The 11,188-nt window shown below is 45.7% G+C and overlaps 2 protein-coding genes across 14 annotated transcripts; one reads left to right on the forward strand and one right to left on the reverse strand.

The window, feature by feature from the left end:
* The first annotated feature begins 262 nt into the window (after positions 1–262).
* Positions 263–4,869, forward strand: LOC103981628 (protein trichome birefringence-like 37). Of its 2 annotated transcripts, XM_009398375.3 has the most exons (5): positions 263–585; positions 655–826; positions 2,023–2,198; positions 2,298–2,456; positions 4,341–4,869. In XM_009398375.3, exons 1-5 carry the CDS (start codon positions 263–265, stop codon positions 4,630–4,632), a joined length of 1,122 nt encoding a protein of 373 aa, XP_009396650.2. In that variant the 3' UTR covers positions 4,633–4,869. The 2 variants fall into 2 exon arrangements, with proteins under 2 accessions (XP_009396650.2, XP_018680949.2); XM_018825404.2 differs by having other exon boundaries at positions 2,023–2,456.
* Positions 1,896–7,433, reverse strand: LOC135636330 (uncharacterized). 12 transcript variants are annotated; one of them, XR_010495878.1, is made up of 7 exons: positions 7,135–7,431; positions 6,950–7,026; positions 6,678–6,789; positions 5,451–5,587; positions 4,414–4,625; positions 2,263–2,454; positions 1,896–2,162 (listed from the first exon to the last, which is right to left on the reverse strand). XR_010495878.1 is itself a non-coding variant. In XM_065148016.1 (5 exons), exons 1-4 carry the CDS (start codon positions 7,401–7,403, stop codon positions 5,458–5,460), a joined length of 588 nt encoding a protein of 195 aa, XP_065004088.1. In that variant the 5' UTR covers positions 7,404–7,431; the 3' UTR covers positions 1,896–2,454; positions 5,451–5,457. The 12 variants fall into 12 exon arrangements, 4 of the variants coding, with proteins under 4 accessions (XP_065004088.1, XP_065004089.1, XP_065004090.1 ...); XR_010495877.1 differs by having other exon boundaries at positions 1,896–2,176; XR_010495882.1 differs by having other exon boundaries at positions 1,896–2,454; positions 4,414–4,611; positions 6,698–6,789; positions 7,135–7,433.
* Positions 7,434–11,188: the final 3,755 nt, after the last annotated feature.

Below are 11,188 nucleotides of genomic sequence, written 5' to 3' on the forward strand. Positions count from 1 at the left end.
ACTCCAAACCTGTCCAGGCTCGGCCCCCTTCGCAAAGGCCATGCCACATCCCCCCTCCCTCCTCTCCGTCCTTGTTTTACCACCGTGAACAGAACAATAAAGTGAACTGCTGCAAATAGCAGAACAGCCAAATCCTTGTGAGCTCAGTTTCATAAATTCTACCACCTCCATTTCTCTTGACACCGCTCTATCTGTAGATCCTCTCTCCCATCGCCATCACCTCTTCTTCTTCTTCTTCTTCTTCTTCTTCTTCTCCTCCCATATGGGATCCAAAACCTTCGGGAATTTTGGACTCCACTGCACTTTACTGTTACTTCTAGTTGCCTCTTTGCATGGCATAACGACAGAGAGCTTAGAGCACAAGCGTCGCAACAACGGCGGGTCGGCGAGGAAGCGGGAGAGGGCGAGTGGTGTCAGTTGCAAGAACATGTTCCGAGGGAGGTGGGTTTACGACGAGACCTACCCGCTCTACGACTCCTCAAGTTGCCCCTTTCTGGAGCCAGAGTTCGATTGCCAACGATACGGCCGGACCGACAAGATGTACCTCAAGTACAGGTGGAAGCCTGATGGTTGTGAGCTCCCAAGGTAAGTTTCTCTCTGCTGTGTTCATTACTCGCTGCTATTTCGCACCAAGTGAATGGGGGAATCCTGAAGGTTCGACGGCCAAGATTTGCTGAAGAGGTGGAAAGGCAAGAAGATTATGTTTGTGGGGGACTCCATCAGCTTGAACCAGTGGCAGTCACTGGGCTGTATGCTTCATGCCGCGGTGCCGAACGCCAGGACGACCTACACAAGAAAGGAGGCTCTCTCCACCATCGCATTCGAGGTGCCCTTCTTTCTCTCTGAAACCTCTGCGATATCCCCCTCTTTGTTCTTCTCATCACCAGCATCATCATCATCATCATCATCAACCCTCCTTCCCCTACCTTGTTCTCCAAACTCTGTTATGAATCGCTCTTTTGTTTCGTGGAGATTCAAGATCTCAAGCATCACATCCGCTGGCACATGTGGTGGTGGTGCCCAATTGTTCACGTGTCTGTATCCAAGAAGGAATCACACATCATATCCTGGGAGACTGCAACAGCAAGGCATGTCATTGCACTGTGAGTCTTGTTTTCCTCACCAACTCCCCAAATTGGCATTTCCTGAGCTCCTGTCACGAGAGGTAATGACCGAACTCCGTGACGCGCCGTTCCGCTTTTTATAATAAGAAACCTCTTAAGTTGTAGAGATTGGAACAAGTGTTCAGTTCGTCTGCACCAAGGCAACTAGCCATGACCTTTTGATAAGCTTCCTAAAGAGTAAAAACCCCGAGTTTTCTTATTCTTCTGTCATCTTCTGCAGAGAACATGCCATCGAGAAAGAGCCATCACTGGCGTTACTTTCCATCTGGCCTCCAGTATGGCGATGCGTTTTTTCCGGTCAATGCATCATGGCCAGAGTGCAAACCCGACAAAGGATTTTGACAATCCAAATTTTCATTCATTGAGATACCAAATCGGACCCTGTTCATCGGCTTCTGCTTTGCTTCGTCCTGCCCCTACTTTTTTCTCTTTTCTGTCATTCACTGTTCCTCTTTGTTTCATGTCACCTCAAACCGTTCCGCCTTTTTCCTACTTTCTCTGAACCTTTGCCTCAGCTTTTATTTTACACCCATCTTGTACGACGAAGCATTCTTGGGTATTACAATGGGAATAAAGTTTGGGGTCCCAAGAACAGTTCTGCCTCGCATCAGCAGTAAGCCCTCGTGTGATTCTGAAGGGCCATCTAACAACAAAATTTACCTTGTGGCAAGCTACTCTCTGCCACGGATTCTAGCCTATATATGAGCATTTTTCACAAAACAAACTCCGTCATATACCCAAAAATATCGAGAGACAAACGAGAGAACAGTCTGAAATAGTCAGCTCACCTGCTGCTCCAGTCATGTAGAGATTTTAGCTATGAAAGCACATGAGTGCAACAGCGAAAGCATGGTAAAGAATTAAATGAAACTACAGCTAACAACAGGCGCTACTGCAGGATTATGGAGTGTCGGTAGTGTACTACCATACCACATACCTGGTGGACATAGTGAACGAACCCATCGGCCGCGTCCTGAAGCTCGATTCCATCCAATCTGGCTCGGTGTGGCTGGGCGCCGACGTGTTAATCTTCAATACCTGGCATTGGTGGACTCACAGAGGAAACAGCCAACCGTGTGAGAGATGCCCTAACTCAGAACCCTGCATTATTCTTTGGAAAAGCTGTTATTTCATCTACCATGTCAGTCTAACAACAGCAATCTTGTGGTGCAGATGGGACTATGTACAGGACGGAGTCCAGGTTTACAGAGACATGGATAGGTTGCTGGCCTTCAACAAGGGGCTAGCTACTTGGGCCAAATGGGTGGATTCCAACGTCAATCCTGCCACAACCAAAGTCTTCTTCCAAGGGATATCCCCAACCCATTACCTGTAAGTTCTACAACCACAGTCAGTCGTAAATTACGATCAGCAGAAAGAAAACATACATGAAAACAACTATATGCCTAAACGAAAAGGAACTAATTTCTTGAAATATGTACAGAACATCATCTAACAGTTCCCTCTAGGAATCTTAATCCCTTCTCTTGGAGTTCTCTCACTATGCCAAAAGCATTGGCTGTTAATGAACCAACCATCTTTGTGTTTTCCTTGTTTCTATTTGGACAAATGCATCAGCTTTGTAACAAGAAGGAAACCTGAAAATCCATGTCTTCAAATTTTAACACAAATGGTAACATTCAGTATAAAGACCCCCAATATCTCACAGGGATCGGACCACCACTAGTTATTCAAGAAGCTTAGAGATTAACAAGAATAAAAATGGAAGCTCTTTACAATTTGTCAACAACATCAAAATGACTGATGTCAAAAGTGTTTCTCTTATGCATGATAACACATTGCTTACAAGAATCATTGTGCAACCAATAAAGCCTGCATATATAGGATTGTAGTATGCCTATCTCATATCGGATCCAAACCTTAATGTTTGTTATTTGTCTTGTGACATGCAAGAAAAATCAGTTCTCTATTTTACTAAAAGATGGAGGAAGAGGCCTTCCAACAGGTAAATAAAAATTTAAGGAGTATGAATGACAAAGAATAAGAAACAAGAAAGATTAAAAAAAATAAATGAAAGGAAAAGTAGAGAGAAAATAGACAGATAAACATTTAACTCGCAACAGAGATTACACCATCTCTGTGCTTGAGCAACATCAGCTTGAAGACCCACTCAATTGCCATTGAGGTTACTGGTACAGATCCATTAATTTCTCTCCTTCCAAACAAACAACTCACCATTCAGGTTATTGCTACAGATACTTTGATTTCTCTCCTTCTAGACAAACCAACTCCAGCCATAATCATAGACAGGCTAAAATCTTTTTTTACTTGCTACTACCACAGCTCTCAAGAAGATTCCTTCATCCTAATGTAATGAACATTGGTATCGATCAGCTATGTTCTGCTTACCTCCACACAACCATAGTTTGCAAAAGCACATTTCATAGTCTTCAATATCATCACAAAACAGACAACCGAGTCAAACCTTTACTTCTGTTTTAAAGAGAATTAGCTTAGTGCAAAGTCTGTTATTGTTTAGCAGCCAAGGTATCGATCTTCTTAATACAGTCAATTGCTCTCCTGATAAGCTGGGTCATGCTAAATCATGACAAATTACATTTCCGGTATGTTTCGGTGCATAACCGGTACAAACATGAAGGCTGAGGTCCAGATCCCACTGATTATTTCTTATCCTAACATTGAATCTTTCAGTGACTTCCACTTTCCAGAATTCATCTTACAAGGAATGCAAATCAATCCCTTACATGGTTCTATCATAATTGACTTCTTTTCCTTGTATACCAACACAGAAACACTCGAGCCTTCATTTTTAGATTAATAAGAAGAAATTTTTTAAATAAACATGAGAAGACTTCTACCGTTTCTGGTACGCTTTGGTGCATAACCGGAACAAACATGAAGGCTGAGATCAGATACCACTGGCTATTTCTAATCCTAACATTGAATCTTTCAGTGACTTCCTCTCTCCAGAATTCAATTTATAACAGATGCAAATCATCCCTTACATGGTTCTATCATAATTCACTTTTTTCCTGTGTATGTGCTAGAACAGGAACACTCATAAGCTATTGTTAAGATTAATAAGAACGAAGAATTTAAAATAAAGATAAGAAGACTTATGTTCTATTCATTCCCTTGAAATGCATCAAGTAAAGAAATTCAAGCAACCATATAGGTCTTATAGGTTATGTTGATGGAGCTGATAAATCATTTCTTCCTTAATTCTGTAATCAGAGGGGTCGATTGGGGAGACCCAAGTGCAAAGAACTGTTACAGACAGATCCAACCAGTCAAAGGATCAACTTACCCTGGTGGTCCAGTTCCAGCTCAAGGCATCGTGAAGAGTGTTCTTAGTACCATGACAAAGCCAGTTTATCTGCTTGACATAACCTTGCTCTCCCAACTCAGAAAAGACGCACATCCATCTGCATACAGTGGAGATCACGCAGGCATGGATTGCAGCCACTGGTGCGTTTCCGGCCTTCCAGATACTTGGAATCAGATCCTATATGCAGCACTCTGTTGATGGAATAGATGTTTCTGACAATATTTGTGGAAGGACTAGAAAGTACACAATTGGTAACTGTTTAGAAGTTAGGAAGAATTATTTTCAATATCTGTTAATGTATTCTTCAGTGATTCAATGGGGGGTATGGTCAGTGATAATAATCTCTTGCTTGGACAAATATGAAATCAAGAAGCCTAAAAAAAAACGTGGCAAAATTGTAACATTGTCATTTGTCATACCAATAAAATATCATTTTATCAATATCAGAGGGTTCAGTAGCAATAGTTTAATTTATGATGCAAAGTTCTTTGTTTGGAAGCAGAACCTCATATTCATGTGTTTTTTTCCCTTGAGTTGTCCGTTACACGATGAGATGGTGGACAATATAGTTAGCTCCATAGATACCACAAGAGGTTAAACTAATTCTTCCAACAAAAATATTTTGATCAATGACTAAACGAAGCTGCAGCTGCAGATCCAGATTGTAAAACAGCATATGCAAGACTGCCACAAATGCCAAATGATTCAGGGAAATGTTAGCATACGAACAAATGCCAATATTCAAGCCTGCTTTTTAGTGAAATCAACTAATGAACACGTATGTGTCTTTCAGTGAAAAGAGATAAAAGGAAAAAAAAATGCCAATAACAAAACTTGCCAGAGATAAATCACAATAAGAAAGTAGTTACTACGATTATTATTACTCCAAGAAAAACTTTAAAGTTAAGAGAACACAGAATAAAGCCTACATAACCTTCTGAAAGACTAGCAATGACACTCTATGAAAGCATTATAATGAAAAGGTAAGGAAAAGACAGAAGCAAGGACGACCATACAAAGGCATCAGTAGCCAACATATATCGCAGCATTCACTATGTAGCAATCATCATTTTTGTCTCCCATCGCTTCAAGATAAACACCACTTGAGCATATCATCCCTCCATCGACAACCTCCACCTTAATAATTTCGCCACTACAATAAGATAAACAAATTCATAATGGTTGTCAGAAATGCCTTCATATGTTGGACACCTATCATCTCAATATATTCGTGAGGATGTCATAGAAAAAGATATAAATCTTCTCAAACATATTTCTCAAATTCAACAACTCCTGAAGTTATATAGAGGCAAGAAATGCTAATTCTAATTTATCATAAAACAGCAAAGGCCTGAGGTGCTTCTTCAGACATGTCACGCTATAAATGCTGCAAATTTACAGAAATTCATAGATTAGGTTATTCGGTGAAAAGAACTCTAGATATAGACATGAACAAGTAGCTAGTTTTCTATCATATAATGTTTCGTATGGGCTACTGTTTAATTAGATAAGGAATCAATAATGCAACAAGAAATCAGTAGGAAAAACTCAAGAGCACATGTTAAACAGCAACAATAAGATTAATCCTCATTTAAACATATCTCACTTTGGTAAGCCTGCAGCACAAAATTCTACTCAAGAAAAAGAAAAGGAAAACAAAAGGAACACAAAGAAAAGTATTCAACTCATATACAAGATAGATCAAAGTTCTTCTGACATTAAATTAAGCATTCCTGCAGCTCTAAAAGTTTGATACCACTTGGTGAAACAGCTAAGTCATTTACAAATATAACAGATTATCAAAGAATCATTATCCTGGGCGGGCATATAGCCTTTCCAGTTAATTATTTACTGGATAAGAATTGCATGTGTGTTACCCAACTTTCTAACTGAATTCTGCAAACCATACTTGGAAATTGTAACTGATAATTTCCAAATATAGACTTTGGTAAATTCTCCCATAGAAACCTTGTCACTCTGATCAGTGAAGGTCTCATCAATCAATTCCATTAAGAACTTAAGAGACCTCTTGTTAATTAACTAGTGTCACTTCATTGACCTCAAGATTAATTCACTTGGACTTCCTGGCTTATACACATCGTGATCATTGCAATGAATATATCCCAGGCAGGAAGCCAAGTGCATTGTAAAAGCATCATTTATACCTACCAAATCAACAACCTCAAAGAACCAGACAATTCAAAGGATCGGGAAACAAGCGGGAATTAACGATTTAGACTCACTAAGGAAAGACAGATTTAACCATCTCAATATCGAGCAGATGCTGGGTAGACCGAGGGACTCCTAGCTTGATTACAAGCTTCATCTGATCCGAATTAACACCAGGAATCGACCCTGCACAGAGAACACAAGGACAAAAAATTTTCAGCAAGCTTAAAGAATGACTCAACCCTAAGTTTTCAGCAGCCAATTCAACAAACAATCCAAGATCCTCAAGGTCAGGAGAATACCTGATCATAAACATGAGAAAGAAAAGAAAAGAGGAACTATTAACCTCGTCGAAAAGCAGGGATGGAGTTGGAAGAGATGGCGTCGCGGCAAGCGCGCATCGCAGCGGTGGTTATATCTTGCCTGACAAAACGAGAGAGAGAGAGAGATCCTCGTGAAGAGGAGCTACACCAACAGGAATCAATTGTAGGAAGAAAGGACGCGATTCGATCGGAGTTCGGATGGAGTTACCCATGCTGATCATAGCCGACGCCCATCTCGACGAAGAGGAGCTTCATCGAGGGGACACCCTCCTCTTCCTCTGCCGTTGTGGGTCGCCGTTCGCCCTCCATCGATCTTGCGAACTGGCGAAGGGAGCACGAGAGAACTCCTCGTCCGCACCTCTTCTTCAAAGGAAGAGGCGGGCGGTAACGGTGGATTAGGTTAGCATGCGAGAGAGAGGGCCGCAGGAGAGGAAGAGTCGGGGAGCCACAGAGGCCCCATTTGTTAAGCAACGGCATTTTCCGGGAAGAGGAATACCAAAGGATAAAAGACCCCTCGAAGCAACAAGTTTTCATTATCCAGAACAAGATAAAAAAAAACCAAGTGTCGATTGGACTAGACTAAGACCGTTATGGAACAGACCAAATAGAGCTTCCAGTTGGTTCCCCTCCTTTCATGTATTACCTTGACATTTATGAACAGATTCCTTTACGATTGGTAAACCATTGGATTTTGAACTAAGCTTATTCTCTCAAGTAATAGTTTAACCATATAAATCTGGGACATGAAGCCCGAATGATCATGATATTAAACCATATCCAGTGGCACCAAACTATTGGAGGTATATTTGTAATCGAATTGATCAAAAGCAGTTTATCTCCATAACGCAAGTTTATTATTTATTCTATCTAAATTCTCATCGATTAAAACAATCTCATTGGTAAATAAAATATCCGAGATAGATAGATAAGATAATAGACGAGATATCAACTCCAAAGAAATCACATGAGGGAGGGCATAGAAGCAAGATTGGTATGCTTGCATGCTTGACGAGGGTAATAATAGTAATGGGACATGAACTAACATCACCAACTCTTGGGTGACGTCTCCTAGGTCACGCAGACCGAGGAGTTATAGGGGTCGCCTGTCTCGATCTGACTTGACAACGCCTGGCCGAAGTAGATCAAAACGTCGATCGAGGCATGTCACCATTCTACAGGAGTCCGGTCCTTCACGCAATGCCAATGTCGATGTCAGACGTTATCCAAGGTACGACCATTCTCCCTGCAAGCGGGCACATCAGGAAATGATGACCTTCCCTATAAAAACACTCGCGTTCGGAACGAAGAGGGAGGGAGATCAAATAAGAAAATCCCCCTGAGACTATCGACTAACTTGATCATCGGAGGGGTCGGGCCGAGATCTCCCGACCCGACCTGTGTAGGGACGAAGACGGAGTGCCTCCCACCGAACGCCCAGGCGAGGGGTCTCTTCCCAGAGAAAACAATGACCCCATCGTGATCGGACCACCATGGTCAGCTACCTCAGCAGTCTCAAGGGTCGTTCAGGAAGATCTCCAATCATTTGGACCCGAACCCAATCATGTTGGCCCCGAGACCATGACGTAAAGATGTTGACACTAACAGTTTGGCGCTGGAAGGAGGGTTCGAATGTCGAGAGATCGGCAGATCGACCCAGACGAACCCACAGCTAAGGGGTCGCACTTGATCGGGGCTCCGGGGAATCCCCCCCCCCCGGCATGGTGAACCTCGATCTGAGCACCCCGTCGCGACCTCAGAGCGCTATTGGCGGTTATTCAATGACCCGGGCTTGTCGCCGCCCGAAGGCACCCCAACCGACCCGTCACCCGTATCACCCGAGGCCTTTTCAGGACCTCGCTCATCAAGTCCGAGTTCTGACTGGGATGATGCAGACCATTATCTCGCTCATTTCTCATCTGACACACCCACCTACGATCCAACCACTGTGGCAACAAGAGCCGCCCGTTCGGGCTCACACGGTACCTCCGGAGCTCCCCGCGTCACCTCGGGTCCGATCGGCCCCGCTTGAGGATCGAGCAATGGGAAACCCGAGCACCCGCCCGGAGCCCGAGGTGTCATCTTTAGATTCAACGGGCTCCCTGCAAGCCTAGCTATGCTTCATTAACCAGCGACTCGACGAAGTGCAGAGGGAGGTTCGTAAGTCACAGGAAGAACTCGGGGGGTCTCCGTTCGCGCTTGAGATACAAGATCAGTCAGTCCCCCCGAACTTTCGGCTCCCTTCTCTCGACGCATATGATGGCGCCACCGACCTGGCGGACCATGTAGCCGCCTTCCGTGCCCAAATGGCATTGTACGAAACCTCGGACACTTTGATATGCAGGGCATTTCCCACGACTATGAGGGGGCCAACCCACGCATGGTACAATGACCTGAAGGCCGGGGCGATCACTTCCTTTGATTAGCTCGCCAAAGACTTTGAGCTTAACTTCTTAGCTTACGCCCGGCCAAAGTCGTCCGTTGCACTGCTCCTCGGACTTAACCAAAAGGAGGACGAGCCCCTCTCCCATTTTGTGAATCGCTTTGCCATGGAAATCTGAGGGTTGCCGGATGCTCATCCCTCTCTGTTAATGCAGGTGTTCATGATAGGCCTGCGACCTTCCAGATTCTTCTGGTCCCTCATGGAGCGACCCCCCACCGCAGTACCGGAAATGCTCCAGCAGGCTAACTAGTACATCGTGACGAAGGCCTGGATGGCCGGGAGGCGGGAGGAGCACAAAAGGGTAAGGCCGGAGCCACCCCGGGGGCAACAGTCTACTGCACCGAGGAGCAAGTTGGACTGACATAACCTACCAGCGTCGAGGTCCCCGCTTCCCGCCTCGGGCATGTCCCGAACGATGATATTTCTCCAGATAAGAGAGAAGGGGTCGCTCAGAATCCCCAACCCGATGAGAAGTCCACGGGAGCTCGTGGACCAATCGAGGTATTGTCGTTTCCATCGACAAAACGGACATGACACTGAGGAGTGCTGCAAATTGAAGTAGCAGATCGAGGAGCTCATTCGCGGAGGACACCTCGATCGGTACCTTTGACAAGGTATGGAGCTTTCGCCTCGCCCGGAGGGCCCCGTTAAGCGGCATATCGACATGATAACAGGCGGCCCAGCATCCGAAGGGAACAATATGTCCGGACGAAAGGCATACGCCCGCACCACCGCGGCCGAAGCCCCCAGACGCGAAGCCCCGCCCAAGGTCGAGGAGCTTCCTTTCCGCGCGATCACGATCGCGGTTGTGTCCTCGACCGATGTGAAAACTACATGGGTACAGGAGATGTTACGCTTCAAGCGAGACGGGATTCTTCCCGTCGACGAGGCCGCGGCTCGACGCATACGTCGTACGCAGGTGTGGTACTCCGAGATGAATGGACGGCTCTATAAGAGGTCTTTCTCATATCCTCTCATACAGTGCCTAGAACCCGAAGAAGCTCGGTCGATTCTGGCTGAGGTCCACAGAGGGATTTGTGGAGAACACATCGGTGGGCGAACCTTGGCGTACAAGATCCTTCGCCAAGGGTACTATTGGCCCACCATGTTCCGAGACGTGAAAGCTTACGTACAATGATGCGGCTCGCGCCAAAGGCATGCTCGGATGCCTCGACAGCCCATCGGTGTCCTTCCCGCAAAGCACATCACATCAAGCGAGCCAAACGTCACCCCGCCATAAATGAGGCTTGACATGGCAGCCAAAGGGCGCGCGGAGCGAATGTCAAGGCACGGTCTTCTTGATTTCGACTCCCAAGAGCCGACGACTCCACGCGAGGGATCGTCCCTTGGGCCCTCGCACAAACGAAGATGTACTTGGCCACCCGCGTTCACATATCGCTGCATAACAGACTGCTACTCCGAGTAGCTCCTTGGCCACTGAGCCGTGTCCCTCGACCGTAGTCTGCCCGAGTCCACCTCTACGCGGCCTACCCGCTTGAGCTGTGTCCCTTGGCCGTAGTCTACCCAAGTCCACCTTTGGGTGACCTGCTCGCCTGAGCCGTATCCCTCGACCGTAATCTGCCCGAGTCCACCTCTGCGCGGCCTGCCCGCCTGAGTCGTGTCCCTCGGTCGCACCCGAGTCCACCTCTGCGTGGCCTGCCCGCCTGAGTCGTGCCCCTCGGTCGCAGTCTGCCCGAGTCCTGCTCTACGCGGCTTGCCCACCTAAGCCTTGCCCCTCGATCGTAGTCTGCCCTTAGTCCACCTCTACGCAGCCTACCCGCCTAAGCCATGCCCCTCGGTCGTAGTTTGTCCAAGTCCACCT

This window comes from Musa acuminata, chromosome BXJ3-4, assembly GCF_036884655.1.
Source record: "Musa acuminata AAA Group cultivar baxijiao chromosome BXJ3-4, Cavendish_Baxijiao_AAA, whole genome shotgun sequence".
NCBI classification, from domain to species: domain Eukaryota; kingdom Viridiplantae; phylum Streptophyta; class Magnoliopsida; order Zingiberales; family Musaceae; genus Musa; species Musa acuminata.